The sequence below is a fragment of the Aquarana catesbeiana genome, linkage group LG02 (genome assembly GCF_042186555.1).
Source record: "Aquarana catesbeiana isolate 2022-GZ linkage group LG02, ASM4218655v1, whole genome shotgun sequence".
NCBI lineage: Eukaryota > Metazoa > Chordata > Amphibia > Anura > Ranidae > Aquarana > Aquarana catesbeiana.
The window spans coordinates 654,286,013-654,302,440 of record NC_133325.1 but is presented as its reverse complement, the minus strand read 5'-3'; the positions used below and the strand labels follow the sequence as shown (position 1 = coordinate 654,302,440).

Sequence of the window (16,428 nt, the reverse complement as noted above, 5' to 3'; positions counted from 1 at the left end):
GCCAATCAGGAGGAAGAATCTCGGATGGCTGAGACACTCGTGGGCATTAAGATAAAAAAAGCAGCTCACAGCAGGGGTCCGGTGCATCCCTGTTCACTGTCTCGGGTCCGATTTCGGTCTGAATTTTTGGCTGAATTCGGACCTTAAACGGACCAATAGAAGCAGAGGACTCCTGTAAAACTCGCTCGCAGCCATCCCAGAACTGTGTAAACAGGCTACATTGAGAGCCGGGGAAACCCACATCCAATTTGCAGTAGTGTGAACCCAGCCTAAAGGGATGAGGTAGCAACCCTAAATGTATCCCTGAGTAAATGTATGTGTGAAAGACCCAGCAAATAGCCTGACATTTGTGACAACAAGGCATACATCCTCAGAACAGTTGTCCTATGGACAGCACAGCAGCTGAGAGGCTTTGTAGCTGGAGAGGCAGCTGAAGGACTAGTTCCCCATCAGGTCTGCTCCCCTTGTGATTGAAAGCAGACAGTGGGAGGAGGATCAATAGCCAATGACAGCCTTCTACTGAATCTGCTTGCTGTCAATCAGAGGGAGGGAGTGGACCTGATGAAGTAGTCCTTCAGCTGCCCTATTAGACTACACCGATTTTCTGCCTCACCTGTGATGCCCATTGGCTGTGAAGCCCACAGAGTCCATGACAACCAGTGACTGGTGGGAAGGGGCACCCTATTACATAGCGTACAGAGACGAGCGCTCTGCCTGTCTCTGTACGCCAATTTACAGTGCACTCACACTAGCACTTTGAACCAGTCCCAGGCATGATTCAGCCTCTTGGTTTGGTTTGTTTGTGTAGTGTGAGTGCTCTGAACCATGCCCAAGATCGGTTAAGCAAACTGTGCCCAGGACCACTTGAAAGAGGTGGTCCTGGCTGCAAGTTATCTTGTAGTCCAGTATGGTTTGCTTCAGTGGGACTGTGCACTGAAACGGGGACGATGGGTCTGGTTAGCAAGGGAGTGTGCCCGGGAACACTTTTAGGTGTTCCTTTAGGAAAACTCCCTTAATAGTCATTGTGAGTGCAGACCAGTGGGGAGAATTGAATTTGGGCACAGTCCAAGTGATTATAAGGTTTGATTCTCTTTTTTTTTTTTTTTTTTTTTTTTTAATAACAAGCATGTCACACCTGCTCCGTGCAGTGGTTTTGCACAGAGCAGCTCCAATCCTTTTATTCTAGGGTCCCCAGCCGGCGCTCCTGGTTCCTCCTCTCCACCAAGTGCCCCATAGCAAGCTGCTGGCTATGAGGGCATTCGTGGGGGCTTGATCTTGAGCTGCACTGTGTGCGTCTATTGGTCCACACAGTGTGGCTCAGCACCGCCCCTTCACAGGGTTTAATTGACAGCAGCAAGAGCCAATGGCTCCCACTGCTGCCGAGCCTCCTGTGAAAGATTGGAGAGAAGAGCAGTGCTGTTGCAGACTGGCACAGTTCTGGATCGAGATCAAGCTCAGGTAAGTATTTCGTGGGGGGGGGAGTGGAGGGAGCTATCATGGAAAGGTTTTTTTATCTTAATGCAGATAATTTAAAAACATCTCTAGGTCAGCTCCCCTAAAATACTTACCTGAGTCTGATTTCAATCCATCGCTTTGACTGTCTGCAACAGTGGTTCTCTTCTCACCCCTCCCTCACAGGAGGCTCCTCAGCAGCAGCAGAAGCCATTGGCTCTTGTTGGTGTCATTCAAACCTGAGAGCAGGGGGCGAGCCAGTAGGTCTGCTTGCAGTTTTTTAATTAGAGACTTTTTTTCTACTTTAAGGCCGGGTTCACACTGGTATGACAAACGCTCCAACATTGGGAGATCATGCCACATGACGTGTGAAAATCAATGTTTCCCTATGGGAGCCGTCTTAACTGGTCCGACACAAGTCGGTCTGACTTTGAAAATTCTCCCTGCACTACTTTGGTCCGACTTTGATCCTACTTCAGCCCATTGATTATCTCTGAAGTCGGATCAAAGTTGGATCGCCGTCTTAACTGACCTGTGTTTGGCATGCGACTTGTGCTCTGAGGATCTTGAAGGGGAACTCAACGCCAAATTTGAAAAAAAAACAACATGGGTCCCCCCTCCAAGAGCACACCAGGCGGTTCGGTCTGGTATGGATTTTCAGGGGAACCTCCATGCCGAAAAAAACGGCGTTGGGGTCCCCCCCAAAATCCATACCAGACCCTTATTTGGGCAGACAGCCCGGCAGGTCAGGAAAGGGGGTGGGGAAGAGCAAGTGCTCCCTCCCCCCCCCCGAACCATACCAGGCCGCATGCCCTTAACATGGGGGGGTGGGTGCTTTGGGGCAGAGGGGGCCCTGCGCCCCCCACCCCAAAACACCTCATCCCCATGTTGATAAGGACAAGGGCCTCTTCCCGACAACCCTGGCCGTCGGGGGTCTGCGAGTGGGGGGGCTTATCGGAATCTGAAAGCCCCCTTTAACAAGGGGCCCCCCAGATTCTGGCCCCCCACCCTATGTGAATGAGTATCAGGTACATTGTACCCCTACCCATTCACCTAAAAAAAAAAAAAAAAACACATTACACATGTTTTTAAAGTAATTTTATTAAGGCAGCTCAGTCGTCTCTTCCGACTTCTCCCCTCTACGGCTCTTCTGCCTTCTCTGCTGATGTCTTCTAGCCCTCTCCGGTTCTTCTTCCTGTGTCCGCTGTCTTCTGCCTCTGCCGGGTCTTCTCCACTATCTTCTCGCTCTTTTGCAGGTTTTTTTTTGTTTCTGCTGGCTCTGATATTTGTGGTTGTCGGGCCCCACAGGTGACTAGGTCCTGGTGAGCCTGTGTTCCTGGTCAAGTTGCTTACCATACCTGAGGATCTTTTCCCTGAAAATGTGCTGGACCCTGCTGCTTGACCAAGACAGGCAACTCCGGCAACCCTTTGCTTTTTTGGCCTGTTCCTTTTGATGCAGGTAGTTGCGCTGGTGGTTGTCCTGGGGGGTGAGGGGTGGGGGGGATGTGCACTTCCCCTCGGCCTCTTAGAAGCAGGGTGGCATTGAACCAGTGATTACTGCAGGAGTGGAGGACATACAACTGTGGGTCCTAGGCTGTGTGCAGGACCCAGACACCAAGCCTCCTAAAACAATCTCCCCACTAGGAAGGCTAGATTGGGAACCATCTATACTTCCAGAGCTGCACTTCCTAAAGTATGCCCATACCAACTATCTTGATAAAAAGCCCCTTCCTCCATCTCATGCTAGGGTGTTGTAAGTAAAGAACCTCCACCAATGTACACAAGAGAAATGTAGGTAAAAATACAACAATTTCAAACACCATCACTTTAACCACTTCAGCCCTGGAAGAATTTACCCTCTTCCTGACCAGGCCATTTTTTGCGATACGGCACTGTTGCTTTAACTGACAATTGCGCAGTCATGCGACACTGTACCCAAACAAATTTGATGTCCTTTTTTTCCCCACAATTAGAGCTTTATTTGGGTGGTATTTGATCACAGTTTTTATTTTTTGCGCTATAAACAAAAAAATGCGACAATTTTGAAAAAAAGACATTTTTTACTTTCTGCTATAAAACATTTCTAAAAAAATGTAAAAAAACAAATTTAGTGATCAGTTTAGGCTGATATGTATTCTGCTACATATATTTTTGGTAAAAAAAAATCACAATAAGCGTATATAGATTGCTTTGCGCAAAAGATATATCGCATCTACAAAATTGGGGATAGATTTATGGCATTTTTAGTATTATTTTTTTTACTAGTAATAGCGGCGATCAGTGGTTTTTAGCAGGGCTGTGACATTGCGGCGGACTGATCAGACACCTAACTGAAATTTTTTAAGCTTTTTGGGAACCGGTGACATTATTACAGTTATCGGTGCTAAAAATATGCACTGTTCTTGTACTACCCTGTTTCCCCGAAAATAAGACCTGGCGTGATTGTCTGTGATGGCTGCAATATAAGCCCTACCCCCCCAAATAAGCTCTAGTTAAAGTCCTTGTAGGTCTTATTTTCAGGGTAGGGGTTATTTTTGGGGAAACAGGGTAGGGCTTATTTGGGGGGTAGGGCTTATATTGCAGCCATCACCGACAATCACGCTAGGTCTTATTTTCAGGAAACAGGGTAATGACACTGGCAGGGAAGGGGTTAACATCAGGGGTGATCAAGGGGTTAAATGTGTTCCCTGTAGGTGTTTTCTAACTGTATGGGGTCTGTGTGATTTGGGACACACACAGATCCATCTTCCTGCTTTGCAGAAAGACAGGATCTGTGTGATCTCCGCTGTCAGAACGGAGATCTGCCTTGTTTACACTGGCAGATCCCCGTTCTGTCATTGCGTGGAACAATCGCGGGAGTCTGGCAGACGTTGAGTCCACTAGACCCGCTGATTGGCTCCCCCGCTGGCTAATGGGAGTACATGTGCGCCCGCAATAACGAGTTCCCGAGCCGACTTACAGCTACGGCGATTCGTGGGATCGTGCCACCTTGCCGCAGGATAATGATGGGGGCTGGTCGTCAATCGGTTAAACTAAAAACATCTGGGTGGGAAAATTAGTGCTGTCCTGGAAGATTATCAGAAATACCGTTACTGGTAAGTGTAATTCTGGTTTTCCCAATACATCTTCCTGAACAGCTATAGCTGCTGCCTGTGTCTCCTGTGAGACGAGGAAGAGGGGAAAGCGGTGCTACAGCCAGGACAACGCTTACCCTTCTATATTGGGCCCATAGTGTTTAGCTGCCCGATAGTTTATTATGCTTTTGTTGGTGCTATAAAGTCAGTTGTGTTTCCACTGTCTGGACAGTAAAATTCTTGCAGGTTGTATCCTTTGGTGCTTTAGCACAATTCTTTACATCACAAATTTCTTATATCTTACAGAGTTGTTAAGACACTATCTTATGACCTGTATGAAGGCAGAACACCTGCACCACCTCTGGTTTTACTTCATGGATTATTTGGTAGCAAGTCAAACTTTCAGTCTATTGCCAAAGCCTTGGTGCGCAAGACTGGCAGAAAAGTAAGTGCATGTCATGTTATAGTTACATAATTAGCAAGGTTAAACATTCAGTTCAACTAATAGAAAGAAAAAAAAAAGTTAATAAAACGAATGCATATAAATCCATATATGGAGTCCTATACCTACAGTTGATTCAGAGGAAGGCTAAAAAACCCCTATAAAGCGTGATCTAATTTGCTCCAGCAGGGGGAAAAAAATGATTTTGTGATTCATGAAGGCAATCCGATATTCCCTGGATCAGCAATCTCTGGTGTTATTACCTAAAAGTATTAATATCAGGATATTTTTGAGCATTTAGGAATGCATCCAGCTCTTTAATCACTTTAGCCCTGGAAGGATTTACCCCTTAATGACCAGGCCATTTTTTTGCAAACCGGCACTCCGTCGCTTTATCTGACAATTGCGCGGTCGTACGACGTTGTACCCAAACAAAATTTATGTCCTTTTTTTCCCAAGAAATAGAGCTTTCTATTGGTGGTATTTGATCACCTCTGCGTTTTTTTTTTTTTTTTTTTCATTTATTTATTTTGCGCTATAAATAAAAAAAAAAAAAAAAAAAAAGCAGCGACAATTTTGAAAAAAAACTAAATTTTTTACTTCTATAATGCATATCCAATAACAAAAATCCCAATAAGCTTATATTGATTGGTTTGCGCAAAAGTTATAGCGTCTACAAAATAGGGGATAGATTTAGGGACTTTTCATTATTTTTTTTTTTTTTTTTTTTTTTTTTTTAATTGTTTTTACTGGTAATGGTGGCGATCTGCGATTTTTAGTGGGACTGTGATATTGCAGCGGACAAATCTGACCCTAAGTGACACTTTGGGGACCAGTGACACCAATACAGTGATCAGTGATAAAAAAATGCACTGATCAATAAATGACACTGGCAGAGAAGGGGTTAACACTAGGGGCGATCAAAGGGTTATCTGTGTTCCCTGGGTGTGTTCTAACTGTGTGGGGGATGGGCTCACTGGGACAACACAGAGGTCGCTGTTCCTGAGGAACAGCCAGTGTTGTGTTCTGTCAGAATGGGGATCTGCCTTGTTTACATAGTGAGCCATCCTGAGTGCCTGGAAGTGCTGGGAACCACCGGCGTCCCTGGACCCATCAGCTGCCTCTTCACCAGTGAGAAGATCGTCTTCCCCATGAGCTGATGAACTACATTATTAATCCCACATGCGCTGACATCTCATACATCTTGGGGATAACGATGTGTGGTCCGTCCCACACACTCCTCTGGATCCCTGCATCGCCTTGAGAGATACAACAACACGTGGGTCCATCCACCATCATCGCCTTCCTGGGCCATCTTTAACCACTCACCACCTAAGGCTATCTGACCCAATCCGGCGTATGCCCCTTTGGGTCCACCTCGTCCGGTAAGCCTCTTCACATTTGGTGGTGGTGTGTCTGCTTTTACCTCAGATGACATACATCCTTGCTTGAAGTGTTTCTTTGAAGATTCTTCATCTATGTATATACTGATGATTCCTCCACATCATTTATACTTGGAACTGTTGGTTTAACGTTTTCCATACTGGATGTTTTTTCATTTAATAGCGCTACACTTATTGTGTTTCTTTCTGCCTTGTTTACATAGGCAGATCCCCGTTCTGCCATCTGTGGAGCGATCGCGGGTGGCCAGCGTGCAGCTCGAACGCCCACAGTATCTCATGCACAAAACAACGTACAAGTACGTCGTTTTGCGCAGCCCTGCCGCAGTATATGTGCGATGGGCGGTCCTGAAGTGGTTAAAGAAAAAAATTTACTGAGTTGGCCAGAACTAGTTCTTGAGTTAGTCTAGTTCATTTTCACAGCTTTTACTGTGAAGAACTCTTTCCATATGTGGAAGTTTAATCTCTCTTTCTCCAGATATATAGAGTGCCCCCCTACACCAACTTCACTATATGGACCACTTGTGCATTTATATATGGTGATCATATCCCCTAATCACCTCCTCTCCAGAGAGAATAAATTCAGTTCAGCTAATCTCTCCTCATAGCTGATAACCTCCATGCCTCTTATCAGTTTTGTTGCCCTGCTCTGCACATTCTCTAGTTTTCCAATATCCTTAATGTGAACTGGGGCCCACAACTGATCTGCAAATTCCAGATTAAAGTGATTGTAAAGGATTTTTTTTTCATTAAAATAACATACATGTCAAACTTGAACAAAAATTTATAACAGGTGGGACTTTATATGAGGCATGCACCCCAGAAGATAACACGATAATGATGAATATGGCAGGTAACCAAAAACATTGCATAGAAGCATCACATGACATCAATTGGCGTTAAATGATTTAATTGTATATAAAATGACAGAAGTAAAAATAATATCATAATTCATACTGTAAGTACTATAAAACCCGAATTCATTGGAGACGAGTCTCCAATTGTATAAATAACATAACAAAATTACAAATTAATAACATGATTAGGTCATACTGTAAGTGCTGTAGAAAACAAATTCATTAAGGGCAAGTCTCAATGATAGATAATTGTATCCTTGGTTAATTGATACAATCGAATTAATATATAAGGTAGAGTAATGATGCAGATGTAGACATAAGGGGGCAACTATTGGCTCACGTTCCCATATTAAAGCGACATAATTGGTTCATACTGTTAACATTGTAGATAACCAGATTCACTGAAGCGTGTCTCCATGGTAACTAATTATAGTCGTAATTAATTGGTACAGTCCAGTTGGTATATAAGGTAGTAGATGGTGATAATATAATGTAGAAGAAAGGGCATCTATTGGCTCGACGCGTTTCGTGGCGAATGCCACTCTTCAGGAACAGGTATGAGGTAGGTGTCTATAAATATTAAAAACATAAGTACCGTATATACTCACGTATAAGTCGAGTTTTTTGTGCTGAAAGTGCCCCCCTCGACTTATACTCGAGTCAAGCACTTTTCTGCAGCAAAAAATTTCATTTTCTGAACCGACTTTGGGGCCCCATATCTCAGGGCCACTTTATGCTAGGAACCCCAAATTTGGTGTGCAAACCCAGTGGAACTGGTACTACAACATATCCATAGCTGGGGTTCCTAGCACTAAGTGGCCCCGAGATACGGGGCCCCAAAATCGGTTCAGAAAATGTCATTCTCTGCTGCAGAAAAGTGCTTGACATTTTCTGAACCGACTTTGGGGCCATGTATCTCAGGGCCACTAGGTGCTGGGAACCCCACATTTGGTGTGCAAACCCAATGGAACTGGTACCATAACATATCCAAAGCTGGGGTTCCTAGGACCAAGTGACCCTGAGATACGGGGCCCCAAAGCTGGTTTGGAAAAAGTCATTCTCTGCTGCAGAAAAGTGCTTGACATTTTCTGAACCGATTTTTGGGGCCCTGTATCTCGGGGACACTTGGTGCTAGAAACCCCAGCTTTGGATATTTTATGGGGCTCCACTGAGTTTGCACACCAAATTTGGGGTTCCTAGTACTAAGTGGCCCCGACGTATGGGGCCCCAAAATCGGTCAACTGTGTCCATCTGCAGCAATGTCATTTCGGGACCATTTGGGTTCAGAGACCCCAAATTTTGGCTGCAGCTAGGGGGAATCTAGGAACCCTTAACTACCGAGTTTGAAGTTCAGGGGACCTATGGCTGCAAATGGGCACAGTGAGGCATGCAAATGGGCACAGTGAGGCTGCAAATGGGCATTGTTGACCCTCTTTTCCACTTACAGTAGCTGTGCATTTCTCACCGTCGTCTTATACTCGGGTCAATAAGTTTTGCCCATTTTTTTGTGGTAAATTAGGGCCTCGACTTATACTCGGAACGACTTATACTCGAGTATATACGGTATTGATAAAAATTATTATAGTAGGTCTATGTAGAGGGAGAGGAGGAGGGGAAGATAGGGAAAGGGATAGAACCCGATTTCCCAGAACTACATACACGTAATCCTATGAGCTTGGGCAAAGGCTTGGCGGGCTGGAGACCAACTGAAGAAACATCAGCCTGTCGGAGCTGAGGTGGACTGACCCAGATATACAGCGGTGGAAATCCAGTCACAGACACTAGTCCCCAGGGAAGTACCCCCATTGGTTTAAAAAATGATCCACGTGATAGCCATCTATGAGAGGAGGGGATATCTCTATCTCTCTCTCTATCTCTCTCTCTATCTCTCTCTCTCTCTATCTCTCTCTCTATCTCTCTCTATCTCTCTCTCTATCTCTCTCTATCTCTCTCTCTATCTCTCTCTCTATCTCTCTCTCTATCTCTCTCTCTATCTCTCTCTCTATCTCTCTCTCTATCTCTCTATCTCTCTCTATCTCTCTCTATCTCTCTCTATCTCTCTCTATCTCTCTCTATCTCTCTCTATATCTCTCTCTCTCTCTCCCCTATGATCTACCAAAACACCCAGATCCTTCTCCACCATTGACTTTCCCAGTTTTTCTCCTCCTTATGGCATTGGAGGGTTGGTAGTTGTAGCTTTTTTTTTTTTTTTTTTTTTTTTTTTTTTTTTTTTTTACCTACAGAATGTTTTGAACATTTCCAAGTGAACATCAGTTGGAAAATTTAAACAAAGAAATGTTAGATATTACAAAAAATGTTACTCTAAAGTAGTATTAGGGCCCATGTTGAAAGAGGATCTTGTCAAGTGGTGTGTTTCCTATTCAAACGTATGCAGTTGGAGGAACAGTGTTCTCCACCTAGGAGAGAACTATAGAACAGAATCTCTCCACTCCTCATCTCCATAACATAGGGATAGTTGTCCTGTAGGTAACCTGTGCAGGCCTGATAAGGCCGCTTGAGACAACACTGCACAGATGTGGTGGCTGCATTACTTTTCTTGTCTAGGTTTTTTCCCTCTGTTTTCACCTTCTAAACCTGCCAGTGACTCCTCCTATTAGAGTGCCCCCACTGGAGCACAGGGGGGCACTTTTGGACACTAGTATTACCAGTCGGGGAGGGGGGGGTGTTAATGTACTAGCAGAGTTACATACACAAAAGACAAACAAATTGAAGCCAAACTCCAGCTTACACGTTATAATGAATTACAGAAAAACGTTTTTTTTTGTTTTTTTTTTTCTTTTTCTTTTTGGGACAAGGGTTCTACATAAATAAAAGCTGATCATTATAAGCACCCCTATCAGTGTTAAATTGGTTGCCTCATCACTGTAAACTGACATCTGTGCAAGAGCGCTTGTTCATTTAAACAACAACAGACTTACTTGCTGATTAACCGGATGAAAATAGAAGAAAGCCTAAAAAAATGCAGAAATCTTGTCTAAAAATTTGTAAGCTTCAATATAATGTTTGCTTTTGGGTTTAATACCGTTTTAAAGTTTACATAAGAGCAGTCATTAGAGGGCAGTGAATGTACATTATGTAAAGTGCTGCGTAAATTATCGGTGCTATATAAATGCCTGTAATACGCAAGGTTTCTTTTCCCCACACTCACCGATTAAATTCAGAGTTTTGATTCCATTTGGTTATTTTGCAGCACATGAGTAAATTTGATTGATGGGAATTGGGAAATAATAACAGTACTAACCGTAAGAGATGCCTCATGTCGATATGTACATACTGTATATCGTGTATGCAAATGCTTTATAGTACTTATGTTAGTGTGATGTCTATTATGTCTTTCAGGTATTGACATTGGATGCCCGTAATCATGGTAGTAGTTTTCACAGTGACATCATCACATACCATGCAATGAGTGCTGATGTACGGCAACTCCTGCAGCAACTTGACATACCTAGCTGTGTCTTAATCGGTCATAGCATGGGAGGCAAGACTGCCATGTCCTTGGCACTGCAAGAAGTAAGCTGTGATTTGCCATTGTTCTCATGACTGTAGATTCTAGGGTATCGCTAGTAATAATAAATTACAACAATTGCATACTTGTGATAAGTGGTACTCTGCTTTATTTCAACAATGACTTTGATCCATACTTTGCATTGAAACTACGTCAAACAGCTATGCCTAATGTTGGCATCTAGTTCCATGGTGTAAGTTACCTTAGGTGTTTATTCATAATAACTTCATTTAAAATATGTTTCACAAACCTTTCATAAAGGAAACAATACTAACAAGAACAAAATAGTCATTTCCTTTACTTGCTCTAGTATTTTCTTTTTTTTTCTCTTACATGTTAGTGGCCACACAGACAAAAGACATGAAATTTCCCTGTTTTTAGCAAGTCTTTTGCAGTATAGTATATGATGGGGTGAGCGATATTTGGACACATTTCTTTACAGTAAATTAATACATTGCACTTATTTGCACACATTTCTTTACAGTAAATTAATACATTGCACTTAGGGTTTGTTCACACGTGTGTCAATACCCTGTGTTTATGCAGCATTTTTTCAGCATTTTTAAAGCCTTATAACTGCCTTTTAGTGCCTGTCATGAAAATTACAATGGCACCACCAAGTTCTGTTCACACAGGAGCAATAATGTGTTAAGAATTAAGCGCATGTTGCTTTCATCAGGCATTGAGGCTTGTTGACCACACCTTAACAACACCTAGAGCATTTATGATGTGGTAAGCTGGCCATAGGCGGTTCAAATCTCGGTCGGTTCAGTAGAAAACAGTTGAGATTTGAACCATGTGTGGGCAGGCTGAATGTACCCAAGTTGATTGATTGATCGATCAACTTGGGTACAACCAGCCTGACGGATTTACATGCGATTATTGCTAGCAGCTGTTTATAGGTGCAAGCAGTAATCACTATGTTCTCCTGGCAGGGAACGCTTCCGCCGGCCGCCTGCCCAGAGGAACACAATGGCTCCGTGGGAGGAATTTCCAAGAAAATCGCTCCAACTATGGCTGGCCTTAGTGAAACATTTGAGAAGTGTTAAAACTGTTGTAACCCTAAAAAAAAAATAAATGTTCCTGTTCCTTTAACCACCTCTGGAAAATTTACCCCCCTTAATGACCAGGCTATTTTTTGCGATACGCCACTGCATTACTTTGACTGGCAATTGCCCTGTCATGCGATGCTGTACCCAAATAATATGATGTAATATTTTACCCACAAATAGAGCTTTCTCTTGGTGGTATTTGATCACCGATGCTTGTTTTATTTTTTGCACTATACACTTTTTTACTTTCAGATATAAAACCTATCTAATACAAAATGTTAAAAAATCAAATTTCTGCATACATTTCAGCCAGTATGTATTCTGCTACATATGTTTGGTTAATAAAACCCCAATAAGTGTATATTGATTGGTTTGCACAAAAGTTATAGCGTCTACAAAAAATGGGGTGTGTGTGTGCGTGTGTATACTGAAATTTTTTTATTTTAATTTTTTTTTTACAAGTAATGGCGGCGATTAGCTAAAACTAGCGGCGCTTTATCGCTAACGCCGGCACCGCCCCAGTGTGAAAGGGGTCCTAATGACACTGGCTGGGATAGTGGTTAAATATCTAGGGCAATCAAAGGGATATCGTAGACAGTGTTTATGTGTACTGTATGTGCTGCTTTTACTAGGGGGAGTGATGATTTTTTTTTTCTCTGCTTTGCAGAGAAAGAAAATCCATTACTCTTCCCCCCCCCCCCCACCCCTATCAGAACGGATCTCTGCCTTGTTTACATGTGTGTGTGTGTGTGTGTGTGTGTGTGATTCTGCACAGGAGGGCTGCCCTGTAGCAGTATATCCTGCTGTAGGGCGGTCCTAAAGTGGTTAAAGCATGATGTATAGCATAGTGCTTTTGCAGTGTCCTTTGTCCCAATACATGTCCTACAATACCTGGTCAATCCTGCCTGTTCCTGTGTTCCCCTATGTGTACTGACTACACATATCATGGCCACTGCTATCCGTGATATCGTGGTCATATTGCGTACCACTATCATCCCGCTGTGTGTTCAGTATCTGCATCTCTCCCCTCTCTCCCTGTCATTATTTTCCGTAGTCTGTGCTCTGAGCCGCTCTCCTCTTTCCCTTCCTGTATCTATTCTCTTGTGGCTGTAAAGTAACATATATTGCATATGTCAGAGGGTAATCTCAGTTCCTCCCACTGTACTCCCTTAGATCGGGAAGGAAAATGGAGGGAGGACACGTGGCTACACAGCAGTGGTGCTTGGCAAAGAAGGTATTTAACTTTATCATTTAAAAAAAAAAAAAAAACACAGTGTACTTAATATGTTCCTAAAACAGTAGAGATACAAGTAATTTATAAATTGACTTTACAACTACTTTAACTGGGGACTGAGGGAGAGGCAGTGGAGGCTCCTGTATCCCAGAATGCACTGGGAAATAACTAGGACAGAGCAGCTCCAGTCACTTCCTGGTTGTACAGAGCAGCCCTGTGGTAACACCATTTGTTTCTACAAAAGCATCAACCAGCTAGCAATACTGACAGTGCCAGGCAGGAGCAGAGGCATTATTGTCAGTGGCAAAGTATTTAATGTCAGCAAAGTTGAGCTGGACCAAGCCAAGTGTCCAAAGAGGTCAAAGTATACAAATCCATCTAGCAGAGAATTCACAGAAATGCCTGCTATCACACCACAACCTAAACACTCCTCAAAGTAGATATTTCCTCTACATCACTTCCCCTTTAAGCACTTTCCACTCGAAAAGCAACACTTACATGGGCATTTATCAAGCATTCTTGAAGCTTTTTCAACACTACATAAAAACACAACAAAAAAGCATCATAAATACTGCAGGTGTGTTATATGAGCATTGCTCCGTTCTGCATAATAAACACGCATACGAAGGAGCCCTTAATGTTTGAGGTTGAAGGATAACTTACTTTTAGTACAAATATTCTATAAATGCATTACCCACCTCCCATAGCAAGGACTAGCTAGGGAGAAAGGGGTCTGCATGGGAGGGAAACTGTACAAAAAGTACATTATGTAACCCTTAATTGCCATATAATTTAGGACTGTATATGAGAAATGTACTGTATAATGGTTTTGTAAATATTTTTTATGTATTATGATCGGGACTAAAAAAAGCTTTACAGAGTTTAAGAACTCTAACTAGAATGAGTCAGTGACTCTTCCACCTCTCTTTGTACTGTACTGCTGTATGTGTGTAAATAGATTATAGATCCTTTTTTTTTTTTTTTTTTTTTTTTTTTTTTTTTTTTTTTTACAAACTACAAAAAAACAGAACAAAAATTTTTAATAGAAGTAAAAATGTGTCATTGACCCAAAACTATTCCAGTTTCCCTTTAAAATCTTATGATTTCCAATGTTATTGCTGGTCAGTTGAGATTACATAAAGGGAGTCTTCTTTCGTTTTTACTTATGTGGTGTGTTAGAGTACTGATGTGGTTTAGTTGTGTTATGAAGACTTGTCTTCGTGGTGCAGTTGACTTTTTTTGAAGCATAAGTCTGTTAGAACTGTTTAACCACTTGCCACCCAGGCCAATTCTGTCATTTCTCTCCTATATGTAAAAATCATCATTTATTTGCTAGAAAATTGCATAGAACCCCCAAACATTATTTGTTTTTTTTTTAGCAGAGACCCTAGAGAATTCAATGGCGGTCGTTGCACACAGTATCTCACACGGTATTTGCGCAGCAATTTTTTTTTTTGGAAAAAACATTTATGCTTTAGAAAAAAAAAAACAGTAAAGTTAGCCCAATTTTTTTGCATAATGTGAAAGATGACGTTACTCCGAGTAAATAGATACCTATCATGTCACGCTTCAAAATTGCACAAGCTCTTAGAATGGCGCCAAACTTTGGTACTTTTCGACGCTTTAAAATTTTTTTTACTGCTTACATTTTTTGAGTTAGAGGAGGTCTAGGACTAGAATTATTGCTCTTGCTCTAACGTTCGCGGTGATACCTCACATGTGTGGTTTGAACAACGTTTTCATATGTGGGCGGGACTTGCGTATGGGTTCGCTTCTGCGTGCAAGCACACGGGGACAGGAGCACTTTAAACATTTTTGAGCTTTAACAGGTTATTGTTGCTTCACCATTCGTTTTCACAAATTTTTGGGAGATTTACTAAAACGCACAAAATCTTGTGAAGCTGTGCATAGTAATCAATCAGCTTCTAATTTCCAGCTTGTTCATTTAACCTCTTCATGCCGACGTAACACAAATATGCGGCCCCGCTAGACTGGGCTTTTTTCCGTGGGGCCGCATATTTGTTTATCTCCCTTTTGTGCCGTACTAACAATCACTCCGATAGCCTCTGATTGGCTATCACAGTAATCAGTCACTGTAAAGCCCGCCCCTGTGTTTTCGTTCTCTGTGAATGAAGGAGAGAGATTCTTTCATTCCTTCTCCTTCCTCCTCCCACATCAATCACCATCATAAAATTGGGGAAAAAAGAAACCTAGATCAAGGTTTGATTGTTTTGCTTGGGTCAGGTTCAGTATTTTTTTTTTTTTTTTAATTAGTATTAGTGTCAGTATGTTTTTAGGTAGAGTATAAAAAAACAACTAATAACATACTTATATGTGGTATCACTGTGATCGTCAAGAGCAGGAGAATTTCATTTGGGTTCCTCTTTGATGGAAGGTTATGGTAGAACCAAGAAATATACAGCTACATTTTTTTTTAAATTATTATTTTTTACTATTTTGGGACAGTTTTTCTTTGATAATAAAAAAAAAAAGCAGGAGATATCCATTACTATTTACTGCCAAATAAAAGCCCAATTTGTCCTGGAAAAAACCAATACAATCCAACTGGATGCACAAAGTAGTTGTGGTGATATGTACGAATTTACTAACAAATGTCAAAGTTGCAAAACTGTGCTTAGGAATTTAGATTTGTTTTACCCTTAGGCGCAAGGGGGTTAAGCTTTTGACAATAAAACCTAGAAGCTGGTTGGTTCCTATGTACAGCTGCACCAGTTTGTGGGCTCCGTTTTTATTAAATCTCCCCCATTGTGTGGACATGGTTCACTGTTGTCAGTATCAAGAAGCTGGTCCAGAACGATGATGTGCAACAGATACTGGAATGAATACATGTAGACAGGATATAGCTGGAAGAGAGCCTCAGGACTGAGATGGAGAATTGTGAAAACTTCTGTTTTATGAAAGCGCATTTCACTTGTTCAATACACAGTGCTTTAGCAAACTAAATATTATCCAGGTAGGGTTCAGATTTACTTTTAATTTGGAGCTAAAGAAAAGAAGGGCTGAATTACATTCTGGAGGGAAAATGCTACACCAAACCATCCTATGCATGAAGGTAAAAAACCTTCTAAGAGCAGCTCGCCTCCCCTTATACTAACCTGAGCATGATCTTGATCCAGTGGTATGCATGAGAGCAGACAGTCTCTCCCTTCTCATTGGCTCAAATACAGTAGCAGGAGCCATTGACTCCTGCTGCTGTCTTATGGATACATAGATTCAGCTCAGGAAAGATCATGCAGAGGTGCCCCCATAGCAGGGGGGAGCAGCGGGGACCTGAGAAGAGTAGGATTGGGGCTGCTCTGTGCAAAATCATTGCACAGAGCAGGTAAGTATCCTGTGCATGTTAATGAAAAAAAAAAAAACAGAAAGC

General features: G+C 42.3%; 1 protein-coding gene across 1 annotated transcript in view; it reads left to right on the top strand.

Moving 5' to 3' along the window:
* ABHD11 (abhydrolase domain containing 11) overlaps nucleotides 1-16,428 on the top strand; it is a 31,882-nt gene that overhangs the window by 2,259 nt on the left and 13,195 nt on the right. The window contains exons 2-3 of the mRNA XM_073616551.1: nucleotides 4,833-4,971; nucleotides 10,586-10,759. Coding sequence (XP_073472652.1) covers nucleotides 4,833-4,971; nucleotides 10,586-10,759 — 313 coding nt within the window. The remainder of the gene's footprint in view (nucleotides 1-4,832; nucleotides 4,972-10,585; nucleotides 10,760-16,428) is intronic.